Genomic DNA, 25,654 nt, shown 5'->3' on the forward strand with positions numbered 1-25,654 from the left:
CCCAAATAGTTTTGGGCCTAGACATTTTAGTCGGTCACCGATAGGCTCTATATCTATTCACATTGATTGATTGCTCGAGTGTAATTAGTTGGCGCGCTGGCGCGGCACCAATACTTGGAGGAGAATGAAAGGAATTAACGAAATAGGAAAATAAGATTTTTTTTTTGGTCATTTTTTGTCGGTTGAAATAATGATAATTATCTCAAAAATTTAAGTTGATTGGAATATGAATAGATAAATTTAATCATTTAATTTATATTTTAACACTCTTCTTCACGTGTAGACTAAAACATTTTCGTAATAAGTAAGGCCCAACACCTTAATATTTAACTTAAATAGGGTTTTTTTTTTTTTTTTTACATGTCCACATAAGAGGGGAAACGAGGATTCGAACTATTAACCTCTGTTTCATGAGGTGTGATGTCCAGCCGATTGAACTACCTCTTAGAAACTTAAATAGGGTGAATTGTGAAATCGGGGTTCGAATTTATGACCTCTAGTTATGATGCCATATTAAGAACAGAAGTAGTCTGTATTTTTGTGGACAGAAAAGGGCCTATTGATAATTGAATGTATAGGAAATGCTAAGTACTGTTACATTTTTATTTTTTTTTAATTACAACTCTTTTACAAATTCACGTAGTACTTACTAAGACAACCACTAAAATATAAATTATCATGTTACAGTCTATATGACACTTATTACATTTACAACATAATATGACAATTCACATTGTACTTCACACATCCGCCATTAAAAAAATAAAAAATTGAAAAACATAAGAGGGACTCTTATAATTACTCTAAAAGTATTCCTTGGAACCTTTTTAAGTGTTCGATTAAAAAAAAAAATGTACATATTAAAATTCAAATGGGAACCAAAATTATCATTTATTGCCAAGAAAATTAAGAATTATTACCACAGCATAATCGTTTAAAGATTTTTTTGTGGTCCATGTAACATGGTTTGATTAAATAATCTAGTACATGAATGCAATAGAGGTGGGCATGATGTTGATTGAATAAGCAAATGTGGTATGTCGTAATTGTGATCGTGGTCCTCCACCTCCTCTTTTGCCTTTGGGATGGGTGGCATGGCTCCATCGCTCAACAGATCATGTGCTTGTCACGTTCAAGCTTCTCAACAAGAGTAACATGCTTCCATTAATCAAAAGAATTTTCCAACTTGACAATCATTCCATAGCTGTGTGAAAAATTCCCAAGACTCTCACCGATTCATAAGAGTTATAAACTTTAGTATCGGATTTTTGGACCACCATACCAGCGATAACAGACTACTTGTAAAAGAAAGAACGTCGACGGTAAGGGTTTTTATTTTTTGGAGAAAGGAAATGTGTGTCTGGTTTTGGGAATGTGTATTCTTTTTAGGAGAAATTTCACAAAACTCTCTATATTACCCCTAAAAGTTTAAAAACTTTCAATTAAGGGTATTAAGCTTTCAATTTCGTTTGATTACCTCATTTCGTTTGGGCTTTGCATTAAAAAAAATAAAAAAATAAATGTCAAACATGGGTTTTTGAAAAGTTTGATAAGATTAATGGAAAATCTTAATGGAATGGAGTAATTGAAAGTTTAATACTCTTAATTGATAATTTTTGAATTTCGAAATAGTAATTTCAAAACACGTGAAAGTTTAAAAAAGTTTTCTGAAAATTTTCAAGTTCAAACGCTCCGTTAATTTTTCATATAGAGGCTGCTTTAGTAGCCCTATGATATTGGCTATTTGGTGGGTTTGAACTTGGTTAACAACGGTTTGAACTTGGTTATTTGGTGGGTTTTTTCTTGGTTTTTGACTGGGTTTTGGTGGCTTGGCAGCGTCAAGGTTGAAGAGGATATAACACCAAGTCACCAACTCAAGGACTCACCAAACCCATCCCTAGAGAAACAAGCAATGCTCAAGAGTCAATACCTACCTAGCCTGATTCTGAGCGACAAGTATGTGGTACTATTTGAATCTAAATTATTTAAGTCTTTATATTAAGATATTATTTTAATATAATCATAGTTGTCACTAGCACCACTACTATTGTCTATCACTGCCACAACCACATTAATCTTCTTCTAATATGTTGCCGTCCAAAACCCCACTTGCGGCTCAGAGTGATGAACTATCAATTTTATTGCACAATTATCAATACCAAAGTCCAAGAAAGCATACCATCGATGGTAGTGGTTCAATGACACAAAGAAGCTTTCAAGTGATTAGGGTATATACTAAGGAGTGGGTTTAAAACTCTGCAATAGAGAATCCTCACATATGCTTAATTAGTATTAGTCACATTGAATTTTTATTGATGCGAGGCTGGGTTAGGCTACGGTTTAGTTGGAATAAAGAGCGCGCCTGCGATTTTTATTGTCTAGGCTCCTCTTGTGCGACTCCCAACGGGTATGCGTTATTATGGTCATACTTGGATATAATAGCCACAATTGATCTCCTCATCTTACATTTTTGCTAAGAAAAAAAAAATCCAAGAAATCATAAAATCAAATAATACAACAATTTTGGTAATAAAGTGAAAAACTTTTGAATAAATTTTTAAAATTAAAACCATTTCGGAGGCTACCGAACCCCAAATGCATTAACCATAGAAGCCTTATGTCACAATCTATTCTTACTTCTGTACTCTAAAGATCCAATTTGTAATCCCAATAAAACAAAACGTCCACTTCCCATTACAATGGCTCTGAAACTTATGGGCTTTTTTTTTTTTTTTTTTACATGAATCATCTTTACGAATGATTCGGCTTACATACTGTTATTTTAATAATAATGTGTATAATGTTGTTGAATCAACGGTTAAAATTAAATTTTAAAGTTGACTTACTTTTAGAAGCATTTAATAAGAGAGAGAAAATAAAAAGATATTTTAAGAAATTTAATCTTGACCGTTAATTAAGCTATAGCATACATACTGTTATTTTAATAACAACATGTAAGCCAAATCTCTTTACGAATAAATCTCATATTCTTCAACCCATAACTCCGGAAGTTGTAGAATCTACTATGATTTAAATGATGAAAATGAAACTATGAGAATTTTTTTTTTCTATAATGAAACTATGAGAAGGTTTGTAACTGTTTAGACTCAAGAACAAAGGAAAAACTTTTCAAAACAATTGAAATAATGCCCCTCAATGTCTACAGAGGTTGTGGTAGGTAAGGCTTACATAGAGGTTGAAAAAAACCAAGGTTTTAGGTTAAAGTCTATTAAAATTAGTGACTGGAAAAACTTTTCAAAACAATTGAAATAATGCCTCTCAATGTCTACAGAGGTTGTGGTAGGTAAGGCTTATATAGAGGTTGAAAAAAACCAAGGTTTTAGATCAAAGTCTATTAAAATTAGTGTCTGGGTTTCATCGACTAAGGGCTCGTTCGGAATTATGCTTGAGAGACCTAAAAGTGATTTTAACACTCAGAAAGTTTGTTTGAAGAAAAAAATGTTCGTTTGGTAAAAAAATTAAAAGCGTTTTTAAGAGTTCAAAAAGCCTTAAAATTATTAAAATGCACTTTTGACAAAAGTTTAAAAATAAAGCTTTTGCCAAAAAGCGTATTTTTGACTTAAAAACTCTATTTTTCAAACGCAATCTTAAACATGCTTTATGCCATAAGTTTAGTCGACCGAACATTAGGGCTTCACAATTAAATTGTGATTTCACAACCTCGATCAACTTCTTAAGTTTTAGTATCGAACATATCCGAGAGCCAACTTATATAGAAGTGAGGTCCTCTAATGTGTGACGTGTCAATTAACACTCATGACTATATTATTAAGTTATAATAACAATTAAAATTTAAAACAAGTTAATCAAGGCCTCATTAAATCTTTTATATTAAATTGGCATGTCAATATATTATTACAAGTTTCCATATTTAGTAATATTGCAATTTGGAATCATGCCGGGGCCGGTGGGGGTGATCAGTCAAGGTCAAAGGTGAGTGGTGGGTTTTACAGCCCTGACAGCTAAACTCCGTAAAACGCGTCCTCCTCAATCCTCAAAATCCTCAATTTTACGTACCGACACGTCCCCACCGACGGCTGAGATTAAACCAGTGAGGTGAAACTCAGACGTGTATGTAACAGTGAATGAATCTACCCCAAAATGCGCCGCTTGGGGGCTCCTCATTTCCCTATAAATTCGCACCTCTAAACCCAACTTTGAATTCGTACCGCTTGGGAAGAAGAAGGCATTGGGTCTATTACACTCCAAGCAACCGCAACATCAAGGGTTGAACACTCTCTCCCCCCATCTCTTCCTCCCGAGGTAGGCATTTGCCCATTTCTTTGATTCTTTTTCGTTGTGTTACGGATTAGTTTCTTTTTGTTTAATTTCCATTTCCGCTTTCTTTTCTTTTCTTTTGATTCAAACGCTGCCCAGATCCGCGTTTTACAAACCAAATCGGTTTCTTGATTTCTTTAATTTGTCACTTTTCTCCTAATGCGCACATTAAGGCTGCAGATCTGGGGGCAAATTGGGCATTGGGTGTTTTGAGGAACCCATGAATGAAACCGCCAATTTTGTGTGTTCAATATAATTTCTTGCATGTGTACGGAATTTTCTGTTATTTAAATTTAGTGGGTATTTTTAAGATTGTCCATGGCAAACTTAAATTAATTAAGGGGTTGTCGGTTGCTGTTCTAGCAGCGGAGGACATATCTGGCAGAAAGTGCTGGATCCGTGTACTGCATTCTAATAGATCTATCGTGGATTTCTCTTTGCAGAAGAGATTAATTAACACTATGAAGATTTTTTAGCGAGATTTTAATATTACAGGAAAATCCCTTCTGAATTAATGGGCTTCTTTTAATCATAACTTTTTGTGCAGATTGAAAGAAATGGAGACCTTCCTATTTACCTCTGAATCAGTGAACGAGGGGCACCCAGACAAGCTCTGTGACCAGATCTCTGATGCGGTACTTGATGCTTGCCTAGCACAGGACGCTGAGAGCAAGGTGGCCTGTGAGACCTGCACCAAGACCAACATGGTCATGGTGTTCGGAGAGATCACAACCAAGGCCAATGTGGACTACGAGAAAATCGTGCGCGACACATGCAGAGCCATTGGGTTTGTTTCGGACGATGTCGGCCTGGACGCTGACAACTGCAAGGTCCTTGTCAACATTGAGCAGCAGAGCCCTGACATTGCTCAGGGTGTCCATGGTCACCTCACCAAGCGGCCTGAGGAGATTGGCGCTGGTGACCAGGGCCACATGTTTGGTTATGCAACAGACGAGACCCCTGAGTTGATGCCTTTGAGCCATGTGCTTGCAACCAAGCTCGGCGCTCGCCTCACTGAGGTCCGCAAGAATGGCACATGCCCGTGGCTTAGGCCAGATGGGAAAACCCAAGTCACTGTTGAGTATTACAATGACAATGGCGCAATGGTTCCTGTTCGTGTTCACACCGTGCTCATCTCTACTCAGCATGATGAGACCGTTACCAATGATGAGATTGCGGCTGATCTCAAAGAGCATGTGATCAAGCCTGTGGTTCCTGAGAAGTACCTTGACGAGAAGACCATCTTCCACCTTAACCCATCTGGTCGTTTTGTCATTGGTGGTCCTCATGGTGATGCTGGTCTCACCGGGCGGAAGATCATTATTGACACATATGGTGGATGGGGTGCTCATGGTGGTGGTGCATTTTCTGGCAAGGATCCGACAAAGGTGGATAGGAGTGGTGCTTACATTGTCAGGCAGGCTGCAAAGAGCATTGTGGCCAGTGGACTTGCCAGGAGGTGCATTGTGCAAGTCTCTTATGCCATTGGAGTTCCTGAGCCACTGTCGGTGTTTGTTGACACCTATGCTACCGGAAAGATTCCCGACAAAGAGATCCTCAAGATTGTGAAGGAGAGCTTTGATTTCAGGCCTGGTATGATCGCCATTAACCTTGATCTCAAGAGGGGTGGCAATGGCAGGTTCTTGAAGACCGCTGCTTATGGACATTTTGGCAGGGATGATTCTGACTTCACATGGGAGGTGGTGAAGCCCCTTAAGTGGGAGAAGGGCCAAGCTTGATTAAGGTCTTGTCATCCATATCCAAGATATAATTAACCTGCTTTGTTATTTGCTCCTGCTCTGAAAAGCAGGAGTTTGCCTTTTGGCTCTTCCTATGCATGTGTTCTTTTATTTTTATTATATTTCATGTGTTCTTTCGGAAGATAATGTAGTCTTTTTATGAGGGTTCATGGATATCATAAACGAATGAAAAGCTATTGTTGGAGTTGTATTGTAATGCTGCTGGCAGCTGGAAGGAGAATTAATATATGAAAGAGAATGGTTGGTTGGCAGCAGAGCTGCATCAATGTGAAGTTGCATAATTTGCAATGCTTTTTGACAATGTGCATGTGAGACAATTGCTTTCCTTATAATTGAGCTGTTTCTAGCATTGGACTTCTAATGTTTCCCCTTGTATTCACAACTCTTTGAGTCACATCTATGGTTGTTTTATCTGCCTCACTGAAATTGACAATGATCCAATCAAACGCTTCTGATGTGTTGCAAAGCTTCATAATCATTATCAATTGATCATGTTGTTTGGCTGGTAATGACAGGCCATAGTAGGATCATCTCCTGCCTTTCTGCTTCCTTTCTACTGTGCATGTGCTGATTTAGTGTGCTAGCTTGGAATCCTGATCCTGTTCCAGTTGTTGTTTGTTAAGAGACTGCATGCAGAATTGGCTCTCCTAAGAATTTTCGAGCGGGACGGGTTAGAAGTTCTTCCAATTCTCACATGCTTGTTTGCCATATTGTTACCAATCAAACCAGATTTAATGCTAGCTTTTGGTGATTTCCTGGGGGTCTGTAAGACTGTAACTCAAGTGTTTGCGAATTAAATGAAAGTATTTTCTTTAAATTTTTTTTTTTTTTTTTTTTTTTTTTTTTTAAAGTTTTTAATATTTTTAATTTTCTATTTCTTTTGATTTTTAATGAGGTTGAGGGCAACATATTTGTTTTTTAATGGTATTGACATGAATTTTAACCCCCCTTTTTTTTTAATTGTTGGCATGACCTTGCCAGTTCATTTAAAACGAAAGACCCATAAAAAATGTGTTGCACCTTAGGGCATTGCATGAGATATGAATCCAAATTTTTTTCATTTTCAAAATACCCTGCACTCTTTGAAGTACCTAACTAAGGATCCGCTTTTACTATTTTCATATATATATATATATATATATATATATATATGTGTGTGATATATATATATATGTGTGAGAGAGAGGAAAGAAAATGTTAGAACTTTAATTTTTTTTAAGATGTAGGGAGTGAAGTAGTGCTCCCTACTAGTGGAAAGCACTGTTCATGCTTCTCAAATGGAGCCAAATGGAGAATAAAAACATGCATTCTAGCATCTTAATTCTTCAAACTAAAGATCCAAAATAAGGGGCCAAATGAGAATGCCATTAAGTTATATACAACTTTGAGCTTCATTTTGTGGTTGAGCTCAATATGAGTAAAAACATTCGACGACTGTGACAACCTATGGGGCATGTTTTTAAGCATGATAACACATTATAAATTATTTGCATAGATTATCATGAAAGACAAGATTAGAATGTGCAGCTCCATATGGTAGTAGGTAGGGGCAGAATCCACTTATCTTAAGGAGTTTGGAATTGGAGCCCACCTATCAAGTAGATAAGCTCTTGCTATTTTTGTGAGACTATTTGAATTGCATGTAATTGGATGTTCGAATTGTACTCAGTTCTTTACCCGATCTCTTTTTCTTTATAATAGTTTTTACCATGAAAAAAAATATTTTATTATTATTTTTTTGGTAGTGAAAAAGAAGCTTCTAATTGGTCAATCATTATTACCTAAGTGTATCCTCTTTCTGCCTTGTTATGGGATGTTGGCACTTGGAAATTAAGTTAGTGTGGCATATCATGAGACAAAGGTAAATGGTTTTTGGGTACATAATTGCTTCCAACACTACCAAAAGAAAGGGTGTGGATGGGAACTATCCCATATCCTGTAATATGAACAAAATCTGTGAGATTTTACTATCATCCCATTTGAGAATTCAAACCCATGAATCATCATCATACAATGTTGCAAGTGGAGAAACCTTCCTAAGCCACCATCTCCACAACATCTTTGTTTGACCCACCCACTCTTTCGATTGTTTTTCATCGAAGTATAAGCAGTTTTACAATTATAATTTTAAAGTTTAAAAGTTTGTAATGTTGATATCATGTTTCAATTCTTTTCAATTTTATTATTATTATTAAAATGTGGTTTGTGGAAACACATTTGCTTTTACTAGAATTGATCCAAAATTCCTTAAAAGATAGATATCTATGTGTATATAAAGAAAGAGAAACTCCTAATTTGGATAAATATTATTTTTATGAGAAATTCTAGGTTTATAAACAAATTTTATTAGAAAAATTTTTATAAATTAATGTGGCACAATATGATTAGATTTTTTAAAATTTGAACTTATTTTATATTCAATCATATTCAACATTAATTTGTAAAATTTTTTTTTATAAAATTTATTTGTAAGGATAGTAGTCCTCTATTTTTATTAGCCGTTGTTTCTCTTCCGATAATTTTCCGATGCGACATGAAAAAGCCTCCGCCACGTCGGCCCTCGATGACTATATATCTCACCCAGACTCAAATTTCCGAACAAATCAACAGCGGCAAATACCATCACCGTCATCGCCGTCGAAACAAAGGCATTGCTGATTTGCTGGTGTCTCTGGAAAACCCCTTGGGCACAGTCAAGAAGATCCCGACGTCCACGTGGTGCTCGACTACTATGATGACGTCCAGAAGCTCACCACCTTGTTCCAGTCCAGCGGATTCTTGAATGTTTCGGTTCTCCGGTAAAGGGTTCCAATCTTAACGCCAAGCTCGTTACGTCCGTGGCCAGATGCAACAATATCAATGCCACCCGGCGGTGTACTCTTAGGGCTTGGGGTGGTCGGCCGGCCATACAATTCATTCAAAATGTTTTTTCTTTTTTTTCTTCAAACAATAGCTATTCCTCTTAATTTTATTTTTAGAGGAATATGAATATAGACATTTTCATGGAAATGGTTATACCAAGGAATGATATGCAACTCAATAAAGCAATGGAATAGGCTTTCTATTTTAGGGTTTATTTCGCATGCCCTAAGGAAAGCCCCATGAATGGGAAAGAAGAGTAAAGTTTAAGCAGAGGAGTAGCCAAGGCTAGAGTATAGGGAATGCTCCATTTCCTTTCATCTCAAAAAAAAAAAAAAAAAAAAATTAACCAATGGTTAGAGATAAGGTGTGTAACAGTAAAATCTTTCCTCAAATTGAGGATGGTGATTGGACAATGCGGGATTTGGATTTACAGCAATTTGTTATCCGTATTGCTAGCAATTTGAACGGTAAATTTGATAGTATATGTAATTTTGGTGTTGTTGATGAAAATTTTGGACCTTTTGGTGCACACGACGTGTAATGCATTTGAGAGACAAGAGGAAAGTTGTGTCACGAGCACTGGGAAGCATTTGAAGTTGGAGATGCATTATGTTTCCATTTATACAAAAGCTGAAATGATGTCAAGTCCATGCTTCCCTCTTTTGACTAATTGTTGTGCTCAGACAAAGAATGAGTGAAATTTGTCTTTTTGGAAGTCAAAAGACACAAAATAGTAGAAGTGGAGCAAGGAAAGTATTTGATTTTCTTGATGCCCAGTAATTGATATAATGTAAAGAGTCTTTTATGTATTTTGGTGAGTGAAATTCCTTTGAATGTGGTAGTGCTCATGGTACATTAAGGCCATATGAGTTATAGCTCACTAATCCTCTTGTATATATTCAGAGTTACAACAATTTGTCTACAATAATTATAGCCAAGTTCAATGTAATGTTGCTCCAGCAAAAACCAAAATATCGACCCAAATGGAGCTAACAACCACTGAAAGGACCAGAACCACAGTGCTTGATATTGATCATGATACTGGAAGCAGTGGAAAAGAATCTGATGGGAAGAAGGTGATTGATGTTACCAAGCTTGGAGCAGTTGATAAACATCTGTTCATTGATAAACTCATCAAGCACATTGAGCATGATAATCTCCGGTTGCTGCAGAAACTAAGAGACAGGATAGACAGGTATTTCAGATTTTGTTAGCTCTTGGAAGAATATATGGACTCAATTACTGATTATCTGAAGCTGTGTTTCAATTTGTATCCTTTTGGGTTTTAACAAATGATTTAATTTCCTGGTAGAGTGAACGTAAAATTGCCTACAGTGGAAGTGAGATACAAGAATCTGTGTGTGGATGCCTAGTGCGAGATAGTTCAAGGGAAGCCTCTTCCTACGCTATGGAACTCTCTCATGAGTATGTTGTCAGTAAGTTGGCATTGCTCTGTCTTATACTAGGAATAAACAGGCCGCTTTCCTGCTCAAATCCTGAATTGTGAAGCAAATCTAATGGGAACACTGCCATCAGCAAAAAGAGCTATTATTTTTGTCTTTCCAATTTACTGAAAATTTCTGTCTGGGGCAGGTTTTTGTGAAGGTAACACGGTGCAACTCTCAAGAAGCCAAGTTAAGCATCTTAAAAGATGTCAGTGGCATCATCAAACCATCAAGGTAAGCCAGATATATGTTTGTTGGATAGCACAAAGCATAAAATTGATGTGGTTAGTATCAGAGTTGCTCAGATTTTGTTTTCCAAATGATATATGACTCGCACACACTTGGCTAAGACTCACCTTGTATATTTATGCTTGATAGATTACATGATAGGTTGCGTGCATGGCTCACGATTAGACATTAAGATTACAAAGATAACAACTGACGCTATCCTTTATCCTTATCACTATCCTTAATTGGTGATTGACTCTGGGACTGGCTCTTATCCTATTTCTTTTTATCTTCAAAGAGTTTGGATTGAGTTGAGCTTGAGCTTGGTTTGGTTGATGATGTTCTTACACGCTCCCTCAATCGCAACTGTAAGCCACGCGTGGCTTACACGTTGAGATTGAATGCCATGGTAGAGAAATGAGACGAAAGCAGTGGCTTAGTTAAAACATCTGCCAGTTGATCTTTGCTAGAAAGAAACTTCATTTGAAGTTGTTTTGAAGCAACTTCATCGCGCAAAAGTGATAATCTATCTCTATGTGAAGTCCCCTATACTCACCACCCCAGTCACACTGAAGAGATTTAATTTTTCTTTCAAATGGATGTTCATCCAATTTTAGAACATGAAGAAAAATGATAAATTCATCTAATTTGGAACGCATGGGAAATAGCCAAGTAAAGTGACTGAAAGAATCCAGAAAAGAGACATAATAGTTATTTCCATTAATAGAAGTAAAAGGGGCAGGCCCCATACATCTCTAAAAATAAGTTCTAAAGGAACATTAACCTTAGACTGAGAAACAGAAAAATGAAGACCACGGTTCTTGGCTATTTGACAAGGAGGACAAATAGACAAAGCTTTTATTGGACAAAGTGGGAAGACTAAATTTGAAATCACTTAGCGAACTATCCAAAGGGTAGCATGACCTAAGTGATCATGCCAACAATCAACAGACACACCTTGGATGATGAATTGGACAAAGAGTATAGCCACAGGTAGAGTCCACCTTTAGTCTGCCCTTCAAGGAGGATATTCCTTGTGAGAAGATCCTTAAAAAAAAAAGGGTCGAAATTCAATGGAGACATTGTTATATTTATCCCTAGTAAATTGACTAACAGAAACAAGATTTTTATGAATTAAAGGAACATGTAAAAGATTATGTAGGTAAAAATCTGAATTACGAGAAGGGATTTAGATAAACCAGTGTGGAGAATTGGCAGACCCTGTCCATTGCCAAAACAAATTTATCCATTCTAGTGTACTTATCAGCCTGCAGATTTAGGTTACTAAACTCTGTTCTTAGATGATTCGTGAAGCCAGTGTCAGGATACCAGGTCTTGTGTGTACCCATAGATGAGCCAACAACAAAGCCATTAAAGTGTGATGAAGGCTGGACAACTTGGAAGGCATGATCAAACCTACGATAACAGGTTATGGCAGTATGACCAACCCAATTGCAAAATTGGCAAACGAGCCAAGAGGTTTGGCCAGAAGGAAAAGAAGGTGAAGGACCACGTCCACAGTTGCCACGTCCACTTTGTGGCTATGAAACTCTAGAGGAATTTCCACTTATTTGAGAGTTGTGGTTAGACCATTGATTACGGCCTTTGTTTACTGAACCTTTAATAGTTGAATTGGCAGAAGCATTGCTGAAGTCGAGAAGCGTGATTTGCTGTTCCAAGTGCATCTCATGTGTCAATAGATGAGAGAGTAAACGTCGTCAAGAGACATTTTCTCAACACAGGTGGTAATGGATGTCACTAGAGCGTTGTAATTGCAACTGAGGCTAACAATAAATGTGAGATTATATCTGAATCATGCAATGGTTGACCAGTAGCTACAAGCGTATCAGCCATCAATTTAACCTTCTGGAAGTAATCAGTGATGGAGAGGTTGGCTTTCCTCGAGTTAGCCAACTGGAACTTGATGTGCAGAACTCTCGCACGGCTATGGGAACAAAACATTTTCTCTTGGTGAAGCCAGACATCTCAGTTGACGACATGAGCAAGAATATTCTCCAATAGGGAAGAAATAATAGCTGAGAGGATGATTTGGTCTTGTTCATACCAATGAGTGAACACCAGATTGGAAAATGTGGAGAATGCGGAGGTGACTAAACTGGGAGATGAAGCAATCACAAGAGGTGGACATGGTGTACTTCTATCAATATAACCGAATAGACACTGGCCTTTGAAATTAAAGAATAAGCTGTGCACGCCATAACAGATAGTTATCGCGGGTTAATTTGATATTAAGGAGGCCTTGCAGATTGGTGAGTGGAATGGGTGAAGGAGGGACAGTGGCATTGTCACTGCCACTGGTGTGTGAAATGTTGGAATCCATGGAACGAAAGATGACAAAGGTCTAAAGCTCTGATACCATATCGAAGTTGCTCATATTTTGGTTTCAAAATGATGTCTCGCACACACTTGGCTGAGACTCAATTTGTATATTTATGCTTGATAGATTACACGATAGGTTACAGTGCATGGTTTAGGATTACAAAAAATGATTAGAGATTAATATTACAAAGATAACAGCTGATGCGAGCCTTTATCATTATCACTATCCGTAACAGTTGGTGATTGACTCTTATCCCATTGGTGTTTATCTTCGAAGAGATTGCATAGAGTTGAGCTTGAGCTTGATTCTGTAGATGATGTTCTTACAGTTAGAAATTTTCTGTTTAGTGTTGCGAGATACAAAGAAGCCTGGGTGAAGGATAACTTTACTTGGAGGAATGGGATTGTAGAGTGGAATGTCATCTTTGTTCGTTTCGTCTAGGATTGGGAAGTGGATGTGGTCTTATCTTTTTTTGCTCAGTTGTACTCTTGTAAGGTCTCTCATGGCAATAGGGATCGTATTCGCTGGTCCCATTCCAAAAAGGGTAGGTTTGAGGTGAAGTTGTTCTACAAGGAATTAACCAAGTCAGATCACGAGGGGTTTCCTTGGAAGAGTATCTGGCGCACCAAGGTGCCTACGCATGTGGCTTTTTTCGGGTGGACTGCAGCTCATGGCAAAATCCTGATTCACGATAATCTGCGTAAGAGGAATATTGTGGTGGTGGAGTGGTGTCGCATGTGTAAAAAGAACGGTGAGTCAGTCGATCATTTACTCCTTCACTGCGAGGTTGCTAGTGCTCTCTGGCACGCTATCTTTAGCCGGTTTGGGCTGCATTGGATTATGCCTGGCAGGGTGGTGGATTTGTATGCTAGTTGGTGGACGGGAGGGTGTTCAAGAAGTGCGGTTGTGTGGAAGATGATTCTTTTATGTCTTATGTGGTGCTTATGGAGCGAAAGAAATGCCAGATGTTTTGATGACTCCACTAGGACTTTAAAGGAGCTCATTCATTTTTTCTTCTTTACTCTTTTCACTTGGACAGCTGCTTAGTTAGCTCCTTTAGTGATAGGCTTCTCTGATTTTCTCTTTCTCTTCTCTTTTTCTACTTTGGTGCTATCTTTTTATACTCCCCGTGTAAATGGGTTGCGCCCCTCTGCGCTTTTGATTTATACAACATTATTTATCAAAAGAAAAAAATTCACTACATACAACAAAGGCAGGGGATAAATTGAGCTGCTGATAATATTGAGGTAATAAGACCGATTTTGTAAATTAGACAGTAAATATATAGTGTGGACATGTTTAATAAAAATTTAATGCTATTGACACAGAAATAAAGCCCGTAGTAAAGCTAGTATTGTTTTAGACTGAGTTCAGGGTTTCTTGTATGAGGTAAAGACAAAGTTTGCGTGAAAATTAATCCTAATTGATCCAATTCAACCAAGTTATGCAAATAGGGGTGTGTAAATATTTGGTATAGGGGCCAAAGTCGTTTACTCATGGAATATCTCTTTGAATCCAGGCTTACGCTTCTTTTTGGTCCCCCAGGCTGTGGGAAAACGACCTTCTTGTTGGCTCTTGCAGGAAAGCTAGACCAAAGTCTCAATGTGAGTATTTAAAAAACACTATAGTAGACAAGCTTAAAAACAGTACAATTCTAGGAATGAATTCATTCTTAAACAGTTTAATATCCTATGTGCTTTAATTTAAAATCACAAAGAAATTACATCTGGACATGCTTTGAACAAACAAAGAACGTGATGAGCAGGCAGATTGATGCATCATCCAAATCATAATTCTAGTTACTAACAATCTATGGGAAACTAATCTTATTTATAGTTAGTACATGATTACTTTAAAAAATAAAAAAATAAAAAATTAGTACACGATTACAAGTTAATTGAATTTCTATTTCACAATTTTTACAGTAATTGTCAGCTTTTCCTTTCTTCAGGCTGCAGGGGAAATCTCTTATAATGGTTACAAGCTAGATGAGTTTGTTCCACAGAAAACATCAGCTTACATAAGCCAATATGACCTGCACATACCTGAGATGACTGTGAGGGAAATAATTGACTTTTCTGCGCGCTGTCAGGGCGTTGGAACCCGAGCTGGTAAGGTTCCTTGTTTTCTCCATGTAATCATTACCTGGGTAGTTGTATGCTCATATAAATGTAAGCTGAAGTTAACTTCCATTTCTCCCTATGCAGATATCATGGGGGAAGTAAGTAGAAGAGAGAAAGAAGCAGGAATTGTCCCTGACCCAGATGTTGACACCTATATGAAGGTAATCATAAGTTGGTAAAACTACTTATCAAAAAAAAAATCATAAGTTGGTAAAACTTCCCGGCAGTATGTTAGATGGTATATTAAGAAGTAACATAATACTTGTAGGCAATATCAGTTGAAGGACAAAAAAAAAATCTCCAAACAGACTATGTTTTAAAGGTAACTTTTCTTCAAGCTGAGCTTGAAAATGTACGTAATGGAATACTTCAAAGAAGACGTTTTTATCCAGCTCCATTTGTAAATTATAACATTTTGGCCTTTTAGATCCTTGGACTGGATATCTGCAGTGACAAAATGGTTGGTGATGCATTGACAAGAGGCATTTCTGGTGGCCAGAAGAAAAGGTTAACAACAGGTTGTTAATAAAAGATAGATACATTCCTACTTAATTATTTTTTGCATAAAATGCTGCCAGTCCTAAGTGCATCCCTATTTATAAGTTCAAAAGAGATTTCCTCAAACATGAAAAGAATCAATAAAAGCTTCTTCTTTTCCTAAAACTTTTAGTTTGGCAGTTTAAATGAGATAACATTTGTAAATCCTGTTCCCTAGTGAGAAAAGGAAAAAAAAAAATCCCATGCAGATATATTATTTTCAACCCACGATTTTTGTGGCTACTTGCCTGGCAGGGGAGATGATTGTGGGTCCCACAAAAGCTTTATTTATGGATGAAATATCGACTGGATTAGACAGCTCCACAACGTTTCAGATAGTTACCTGTCTTCAGCAATTGGTGCACATCACTGATACAACTGCATTGATTTCCCTTCTTCAGCCAGCTCCTGAAACGTTTGATCTATTTGATGAACTGATATTGATGGCAGAAGGTAAAATAGTATACCATGGTCCTCGTTGTCATGTACTTCAATTTTTTGAGGATTGTGGTTTCAAGTGCCCAGAAAGAAAAGGTGCTGCAGACTTCCTTCAGGAGGTGAGAAAACATTTTTCTGTTCCTCCTGTCAACATCAGTCCTGACTGCTTCATATTCTAATTTCAAACATTTACAGGTAATCTCCAGGAAGGATCAAGTACAATACTGGTGCCATGCTGACCTTCCCTACGATTATGTTTCAGTGGATCCGTTCTCTCGAATGTTCAAAGCAAGTTGTTTAGGACATAATTTAAATGATGAGCTCTCAAAACCATATGAAAAATCTAGTAGCCATGATGATTCCTTGTCATTTAATTTTTACTCTTTAACAAAATGCGAATTGTTCAAAGCTTGCATGGCCCGAGAGATACTTCTCATGAAACGGAACTTGTTTGTCTATGTGTTCAAAACAGTGCAGGTTATGATTTTCCCACCTGACCTCTTAGGTTGGTGCTTCTACAGTTATATTGGCAATCACATCAAACTAACATGTTTTCCAATTCCCTATTCCACAGCTTGTCGTCACTGCATTTATTGCAATGACAATATTTATACGTACTCATACAACTGTGGACTTAATCAGTGCCAATTATTTTTTGGGCTCTTTGTATTATACAATTGTCAGACTCATGACTAATGGAGTTGCAGAGCTGTCCTTTACAGTCACTAGACTGCCAGTGGTTTACAAGCAAAGATCATTTTATCTCTATCCGGCGTGGGCTTATTCTATTCCAGCCTCTATCCTAAAGATTCCATTATCTCTTGTTGAGTCAATACTTTGGACAGCAATGACTTACTATGTTATTGAGTATAGCCCTGAAGTAGAAAGGTAAGTTCCTTTCAAAATCCAGTTGAACAAAATGTTAGAAGAATAAATCTCTATTTTGTAAGCTTTAAAACTAATTTTCTGTATATGGATTTAGGTTCTTCTCACAGTTCCTTCTGCTGTTTGCTCTGCAACTAGCATCAACGTCCATGTGTCGTTTTATTGCCTCAATTTCCCAGACCATGTTTGCTGCGTCAACTTATGGTTCTTTCATCTTGATGATAATTTTCTTGTTTGGAGGCTTCATTATTCCTCGACGTTGGTGACTCCATAATTTCTTTGCTTTGATTCTAAGAGATACCAACTAGACTATTAACAGAGTTTGCTTCTTTGCAGCCTATTTACCACCCATGTTAAAGTGGGGTTTCTGGCTTTCTCCCATGACTTATGGGGAAATAGGTCTAGCACTAAATGAATTCCTTGCTCCACGGTGGCAAAAGGTACTTTGAAGAAGACATCATATGTTGTTTCTATGCTAGTTCACAAGGAATTCTAAATAGCTTTAGTTCATTCTCATTTTGCAGGTTTCAAAGGGAAACATGACCATAGGGATGGAGGTTCTTACTAGTCATGGTTTAGACTTTGATGGCTATTTCTATTGGATATCATTAGTGGCATTGCTTGGGTTCACAATACTTTTTGATACTGGATTTGTCTTAGCCTTAACTTACTTGAAACGTAAGTTTGTTTTAATGGATAAATAAGCATAAAGATTGAAGTTTAAATTCTGTCAATTCACAAATAAGCCTGTCATGAATACAGCTCCAAAGATGATTCGAGCTATTATTTCCAAAAAAAGGTTCTCTCAGCTACAAGGAAGAGATGATTGCAATAGTAGCACACAGCTGGATAACCAATCAACTCTACCTACTTTCCCCCAAGCTACTGCAGAAACAAGTAATTTAGGTCAGATACAACTGTGAGCTAATGGCTTAGCTAACAATAAAATGATATATGATTCTTGATACGATGAATAACGTTTGGTTATACAATGATACTAGAGAATGTGGTTGGTTATGCAGGGAGGCTGGTCCTGCCATTTGAGCCTCTGACAATAGCATTTAAGGATATGCAATACTATGTTGATACGCCTCCGGTAATAAAGTGCAACTAATTATTTACATTTTATTGTTTTTTATTTGTACAAAAGAAAAGAGATTACATGTTCACTTGATTCCTTTTGCACAGGAAATGAGAGAGATGGGTTTAAATCAGAAGAACACAGCACTTATGGGTGTCAGTGGAGCTGGGAAAACAACTCTCATGGATGTCCTTTCTGGAAGGAAAACTGGAGGTATTATTGAAGGAGATATAAGAATAGGAGGATACCCCAAAGTCCAGAGAACATTTGCAAGAATATCAGGTTACTGTGAACAAAATGATATACATTCTCCTCAGATTACTGTGAAAGAATCAGTGACATACTCAGCTTGGTTGCGATTACCACCAGAGATTGATACAGACACAAAAGATGTATGACATCCTCCAGTTCCTCTGCACAATTATCCACAGTACTATCCCATAGAATTTCAAACAGTTTTTAAGGACTCAAAACTTTGAAAATTGCAAGCATAACTAAATTAAACCATAAAAGATATGAAAGTTTTTAGCAATCTGAGTCAATTTTAAAAGTAATAGTTAATAAACTATGACTTTTAAAATTGACTCCCTGTGTACGAGGGTTGCGCCCCTCTACGCTTTTTTTATGATATGACATTACTTATAAAAAAAGGGTCATAGTTAATATAAGCAAATAGAGAAGGCATTCATTGGGTCTACTGAGTGAATCATCAAATCTTTGGTCACTCATGACTCGTGGAATGTGACATTTGACTTTGAGAAACTTGAATTGAGACATGTGCCCAATAGTGTGTAGCACTTTTATAAACCAAAACAACTTCTTTAATTCACTTAAAATATGCGGAAGAAACAAGAGAGTGGTAGGGAAACTCCAAAGCATGTCTAGATAAAAGCACAAAAGCCCTGAATATTGATGCACATAGCACAAACAAAGAATTATTTATTTTACTAGAAAAACAAAATTTCTATTCGAGTATATTAATATACTGCTATATATACACGAGGTATTATATGATTTCACCAATAGAGTAAAATGCACTGATAGCAGTCTCGACATACCTATCATGCAGAGATTTGTAGAAGAAGTCCTTGAAACAATTGAACTTGATGGTATAAAAGATTCCATAGTTGGCATTCCCGGGGAAAGTGGCCTTTCTACTGAACAACGAAAAAGGCTAACAATTGCAGTGGAGCTTGTTTCCAATCCCTCAATAATATTTATGGATGAACCTACATCAGGTTTAGATGCCAGAGCAGCTGCAATTGTCATGCGTGCAGTGAAGAATGTAGTTGCTACAGGACGGACAACAGTGTGCACCATCCACCAACCAAGCATTGGCATATTTGAGGCTTTCGATGAGGTAGTACGAATAGTGCCTTTTGTGAGAAAATTACAACATATTCCAAATTATATTGGGATCATAAGATTAATCTACTGACAAATCTTTTTGTCCATAATTTCCTAAGAATTTCGATAATGTCTCCTGGCCATAAAATCATAAGTTATTGCATTCTTCTGGTGCTCATTATACTACGTGGTTTTATGTACGCAGCGTAGTGTTGGTATTTGTAATACAAGGAACATTCAGCCATCAAATGGTTACAGTAAATGTGCTTTTTGCTGTGCTTAAATCTACCTAAAGAATCATATCTACCTGGTGCTAGCTATTAAAGGCTCACGGTATACCATTCACACGAACGTGCCTTGTCCAAAGTATTTGTGGGTTGATAAACAGATTATTACCCCAGCTATCCACAGCTATAACATTAGTTAACTGAAAGATTAATAAGTAATTCTTGACTACCTTAATCCACATAATTTCAATATTTCTGCTGCTTTTTATGGTTTTCTTCTTGCACCATGAAGCTATTTCTTACTGGGTCCATTTATCAGTTTTTGTTATATCGATGCCTTTTATTTAGCCACATGTACTTGCTACATTCAAGTCCCAATGAGTGTATTTCTTATTTGATTTGATTTTCTTCTGGTTTCTCCATGCATTTTTTTTAACATCCTCATCACAGCAAAGTTCACTCTATTGACATTTAGTCACCTAAAACACTGTAAAGAAAAACTGATTTTATTGTCATCTTAGCATTCATTTAGGTTGATAATAAGAGTCTATTGTATAAGCAATTCTTTGCATCATGTGACCTACTCGTTTTCAAGCAACATGCTCTTCAGTTTTCCCTTCCTCGTGGATGAGCAAACTATGGTAACAATATCCATCACTCTTTAGTATCTCTTGACTATGATTTGGAGATTCTATTATAATGAAGCCCAGTGCAAAAGTATAAACTTAACAATTTTAGGCATTTCACCAAAGTCTTATCTTAACTTGGATTTTCTATATTAACCACCCACATAATTCATGAAGATACAAAACACCCAAGTTGAGGCACATATGGTTGACCGTAAAAAGTTTCCTATAATCTTCTTAGTAGTGCTATTAGATGATATTATACAACTTAGTATTTGTCCCTTTGGTGCAGTTGATTCTAATGAAAAGAGGAGGACAGATCATCTACTCTGGAATGCTAGGTCATCATTCAAGTAAAATCATTGAATATTTTGAGGTATGTTCAATACTTCTAGCACCATAGCTAGCAATCAAATTTCTAGTCGCAACATTAATGAACATTATTTTATCTGTAGACATGTTTCCTTGTTCCTTTTCTATTGGTTGTGGGTGTTTGCCTGTGATGCAGTATGTGTGTTCTGGTTCTGTAATGTATTATTTATTACTCTTCTAATAAAGCTTATTCATCTGAAAAGTCTTTGAGGCAGTTGTGCAAGCGCTTTGACAGTTTTATGATCGGTCATGGTTACACTAGAAGTAGCTATGACAGCTGTGTGTATTACATGCAATTTGGCTGAGAGGCCTGGTTGGCGATCTGGGTTTGCAGCGTGATGAGATTGTTGTGCTTTGTGATAGCCAGAGCACAATACATTTGACCAAAAATCAAATGTATCATGAGAGGACCAAACATATTGATGTCAAATATCATTTTCTTCGGGAGATTGTGACATAGGTGATATCATTGTGAAGAAAATTGCCACAGCGGAAAATTCAACGGACATGTTGACTAAGCTAGTTTTGATTCTCAAGTTTAGACATTGTTTTGACTTGATTGGTGTTTGTAGTTTGTGATTACCCTTAGGGGGTATTGGAGATGTTATGAGAAGATTTGGGTATTGAGGACTTGATGCAATTCAATTCAAGGTGGAGATTTGTTATGAAAGGTGTGACTTGATTTTCATCATGTTAGTTGGTGGGCCTATGGTTTTGACTCTTGTGTTTCAGCCTACTTCTACTTCTCTTTTTTAAATTGGCTTTTAACTCCCTCCATGGTCTGGTGCTATCTCAGGAAAATAGGTGGCTCCTAAGATCAGTCTGCGTAGACTTCCGTAATTTAAATGATTCATGTCCTAAAGATGAATTTCCATTGAGTGTCATAGAAAGTCTGCAGCGGCCAATACCTGCTCTAAACTATATTGGCCTTCATCATGTTAGTCGGTGGGCCCATGGTTTTGTCTCTTGTGTTCAGCCTACTTCTACCTCTCTTTTTCAAATTGGCTTTGGAATAGCTAGCTGACAGAATCCTAGCTGACATGAAATTATACTCTATAAGTTGTATTAGGAGTCTTGCTAGCTGGCATTGAGCCCTTTAAAAAGGAACCTTTTTTTGAGCTTTTTAAGTGCAACGAGTGAATATAGCGACAAAGAGAAAATAGTGCCACTCACTTCAGTTTCTCACAATTTGTAGTGTGCATGCAGCTTTGAAAATTTAGAGAAGATTTTCTCGTGTGATGGTAAGATTTTGGTGTATTTGTTTGAGCTTTTAAGTGCAGCGAGTGAATATAGCGAGAAAGAGAAAATAGTGACGCTCACTTCAGTTTCTCACAATTTGTAGTGCTACTCGCAACTTTAAAAATTTAGGAAAGATTTTCTCTTTGGTGAAATAATTCTCGTGTGAAAGTGAGATTTGGGTGTATTGAGGCTTTTGATTTTGATTCTGCCACAGTTTATACTCCATTTTCCGCCTATGGATGTAGACTTGCTAAGCCAAACCACGTTAAATCTTGGTGTCCAGTGTGATTGGGTTATTTTACCGCTTCTTTTGGGATCCTAATATTTATTTATGTCACACATTGCTTGTCCAGGTTGACTAATGACCATTCCTTTAATTCTTTACATTTTTCGCTTTCAACAATATTAAATAAATCACTACATGTAAGTTGCTATAAATTATTGATTTCAATATATTTACCGTTCAACAGGGAATATCTGGTGTGCCAAAGATCAAAAATAATTATAATCCAGCAACATGGATGTTAGATGTTACTTCTGCTTCAGTAGAAGCAGAACTTGGTTTAGATTTTGCCCAAATTTATAAGGAGTCATCTCTGCATCAGTGAGTATATATTTATTGACATTCATTTAAAACTCGAATTTGTTGCAATTTTTATAGTCGAATTAATTTCCTGGTCTACTTTGGTTTCTAACTAATCACAATCATATGGTTGTTCTTACATTATAGTGACACTATCGAGTTGGTAAGACAGTTGAGTGAACCACAGCCAGGCTCAAAAAAATTGCACTTTCCCACTCGTTTTGCACAAAGTGGCTGGGTGCAGTTTATGGCATGCCTATGGAAACAACACTTATCTTATTGGAGAAGTCCTGAATACAACTTGTCACGATTCTTGTTTATGATTGCTACAGCACTGTTGTTTGGGGCACTCTTTTGGCAGAAAGGAAAGGAGATGTAAGTGTCTATGCATATATGCTTGCATTGAGATAATGATATCTTAAGAAATCTTGAAATACATATGTTTATATACGTATGCAGTGAGATAACAGTTTATCTGAAAAAAATAAATTTTTGAGACATTTTCCTAAACAATTGCTCTTGAAACTCCCATTTTAGCAGACTCAGATTCAGAAAAAAGAATTCTCTCATGTCAATTCATATCAATAAATTCGTGTCAGGAGGCAAAAAGTAGAAAACCATCATGATGCTGTCTTTTCTATTTCCTTCATTACTTTAACCGGTTAGAGAATCATGTCAAACACAGTCATTACATGCTAACGATGAACTTTATAACTCCATGGTAAGAAAACAGAAAATACAAGTTTCATATATGGAATAAAATTTTGTTGTTATTTTATATATGCAAGCATAAATCACATTATTTTCATATTCACAGACCATTCTAGTTAGAAGCCCTGCATGGAAAACTTGAGTAATATTTAAGCTCAAAACACATAACCATCTCTAGGTGGTATGCCCATAGTAAAGTTTATTTTGAAAAGAAAAAGAATATAGCTTAACTTTTCTTCATCAAGTTGCATACGATTATACTCTGTTGTGTTGATTGGGGGCCATCATTTAAACTTCCCGTTTCCAATTTTTGTAGTGGCTGGCCAGAGAAGCATTTAAATTCCTTTTTTTTTTTTTCTTTCTTTTTTGTTTCTGTTTCTTTCTTTTGAAGAAAGAATGAGCAGGATTTGTTCAACATATTTGGATCAATGTATGTTTCTATACTATTCTTGGGCCTAAACAATTGTTCAGCGGTTCTACCGTATGTGGTAACTGAACGTGCTGTTCTCTATCGTGAAAAATTTGCTGGAATGTACTCCTCAAAGGCTTACTCATTTGCTCAGGTTTGGCATTACTGCTATCGAATAAAACCCTAGTCTCGTTTTTGTAACAAACCCGTTCTTAGTCTAATGATATTTAATACTACTAACAGTAGCATTTTTAAAAAATATTATAGGTGGCCATTGATATACCTTACGTGCTTCTGCAAACAATTTTGTATGTGGCCATTACATATCCAACAATAGGGTACGACTGGTCAACTTACAAGGTCTTTTGGTACTTCTATGCCACATTCTGTTCTCTTCTATACTTTGTATATCTTGGGATGCTGATAGTTTCAGTGAGCGCAAATATCAAAGTAGCTTCCATATTGGCAACTGCAGTCTACACAGTATTGAGCCTTTTTGCGGGCTTCCTACTGCCAGGACCGGTAAATCCTTCTAACTCTTCTTCTGTAAGTAGTCAAATAGGATACTGATTTAGTCTTATAAACAGATAGAATTTTTAAATGGATTGTGGAGACACAAGATGGACTGTTTAGTACCTTTTCATCTACTGCCTAAACATGTATAAAACCGCCAGGAAGTTCGAAGGCGAAATTTTCTGCATGTGCCCTCCAGAATATTTCCCACAAGTTTAACAGTAGATATCAACTTTCAGTAACACCACTTTCACTTTCTCTCCTACTATGTGTCTGCTTGGGCATTTAGAATTTGCACCTATCCTCTGACAAGTCATCCTACCGGACGGGTTTCTAAAGAAAGTTGTTCGACGGTCGGACTTCTTATACTGTTTGCATTGAGAAATGCTAAATATTATAATTGTATCCAACAGTTGTCCAACAAGCCCGACATGACACTTCCTAGAAACTCTTAGATTAATCCTTGTTAAATAACAAGATCCAATTGTTGATTTGGAGTGTCATGTCAACATTGTTAGACAATTGTAAGATAAAAATATTATAGTATCTAGCATTACTCGCTAGGATTTATAGACATTTCATATATGCATGCAGAAATTTCCTAAATGGTGGGTGTGGTGCTATTGGATTTCCCCTACATCATGGTCCCTAAATGGCCTGCTGACTTCACAATACGGAGACATGAAGAAAGAGATACTGATCTTTGGGGAGCTCAAGCCAGTTGGTTCCTTTCTTAAAGATTATTATGGCTTTCAACATGATCGTTTAGGACTTGTGGCTTTTGTTCTCACTGCTTATCCAGTTGTTTATGCTTCCTTGTTTGCCTACTGCATAGGGATACTAAATTTTCAAGGGAGGTAGAAAGAAGCTAAAAATTGCTTCTTTGTCATATTCAGAACAAGCTATCAATAATGTTAGAATTTTGAAAGATTTTCGCAACCAAAGTTATTAGATCCTGTGTGCATAACCTACTCTAGACAGTGTTTGGGATTTGGAACCCACTTTTCCGAAGCTGATAGTATTGTATTTATTCTTTTTGAATGGACTGGCATAGTAATTTGTTTAATTTAGACCCATAATAAGATGAGCCAATTTTTGTGGACACATAAAGAAGCTTGTACTCTTACCCTATATATGAGTGAAGTTGGTCCATTAGACTTCATTTGGTCAATATGCGAAAATTATGATTTAGGGTAATAGTCTCTTTAGTCTCTGAACACACAAAACAATATTTTTTTTATGTATTCAGGGCATCTATCGAAAAGACATCAAGCAGATATTAGAAAGCTTGTCTTGTAAATGAATGGAGGTTTGTCATTCTCATACTTGATCGATACATGTCATGGAAAAAAAATATATCTATTATTAAAGTATTCCAACAGATAAGCCTCTCTGTGAAACTTTTTGAATTGCATCCTATCTCGATCCTTTTATTGATAGTGTTGCTCTGAAAAAAGAAACTTTTAGTTAGTTGAAGAAAACAGCTCATTATGGCCATCAACTGCTAAAGAAAACCATAGGTAGGTGAATGAATTGGCCAATGTTACCTATGCCAATATGATTTGTCAGCATCTCACACTCTAATCGTAAGCCCAACCATGCCCATAAATGTGTAGTTGGCATATGTC

At 36.7% G+C, this 25,654-nt stretch overlaps 2 protein-coding genes across 2 annotated transcripts; both read left to right on the plus strand.

Annotated features, from left to right (window-relative positions):
- The first annotated feature begins 3,946 nt into the window (after positions 1–3,946).
- On the plus strand, positions 3,947–6,360 carry MTO3 (S-adenosylmethionine synthetase family protein). The gene is made up of 2 exons (XM_059600723.2): positions 3,947–4,284; positions 4,847–6,360. Exon 2 carries the CDS (start codon positions 4,857–4,859, stop codon positions 6,036–6,038), a length of 1,182 nt encoding a protein of 393 aa, XP_059456706.1. The 5' UTR covers positions 3,947–4,284; positions 4,847–4,856; the 3' UTR covers positions 6,039–6,360.
- A 4,154-nt stretch (positions 6,361–10,514) lies between these two features.
- Positions 10,515–25,118, plus strand: LOC132176344 (pleiotropic drug resistance protein 3-like). Its single transcript, XM_088513094.1, has 22 exons — positions 10,515–10,600; positions 14,455–14,539; positions 14,887–15,046; positions 15,143–15,219; positions 15,327–15,380; positions 15,486–15,576; positions 15,851–16,152; positions 16,229–16,510; positions 16,608–16,921; positions 17,016–17,176; positions 17,255–17,358; positions 17,443–17,596; positions 17,681–17,824; positions 17,941–18,014; positions 18,107–18,391; positions 19,069–19,359; positions 20,492–20,575; positions 22,281–22,414; positions 22,541–22,768; positions 23,496–23,667; positions 23,781–24,035; positions 24,621–25,118. Exons 3-22 carry the CDS (start codon positions 14,986–14,988, stop codon positions 24,885–24,887), a joined length of 3,534 nt encoding a protein of 1,177 aa, XP_088369220.1. The 5' UTR covers positions 10,515–10,600; positions 14,455–14,539; positions 14,887–14,985; the 3' UTR covers positions 24,888–25,118.
- Positions 25,119–25,654: the final 536 nt, after the last annotated feature.

This window comes from Corylus avellana, chromosome 2, assembly GCF_965113065.1.
Source record: "Corylus avellana chromosome 2, dhCorAvel1.hap1.2, whole genome shotgun sequence".
Lineage (NCBI taxonomy): Eukaryota > Viridiplantae > Streptophyta > Magnoliopsida > Fagales > Betulaceae > Corylus > Corylus avellana.

Bases quoted from the DNA above. Each gene is read 5' to 3' on its own strand.
- MTO3 (XM_059600723.2), top strand. From the start codon at position 4,857: ATGGAGACCTTCCTATTTACCTCTGAATCAGTGAACGAGGGGCACCCA.
- LOC132176344 (XM_088513094.1), top strand. From the start codon at position 14,986: ATGACTGTGAGGGAAATAATTGACTTTTCTGCGCGCTGTCAGGGCGTT. The intron at 17,825-17,940 runs GTCAGATACAAC...TTGGTTATGCAG, and splicing joins TGCAGAAACAAGTAATTTAG to GGAGGCTGGTCCTGCCATTT. The intron at 23,668-23,780 runs GTTTGGCATTAC...AAAATATTATAG, and splicing joins AGGCTTACTCATTTGCTCAG to GTGGCCATTGATATACCTTA.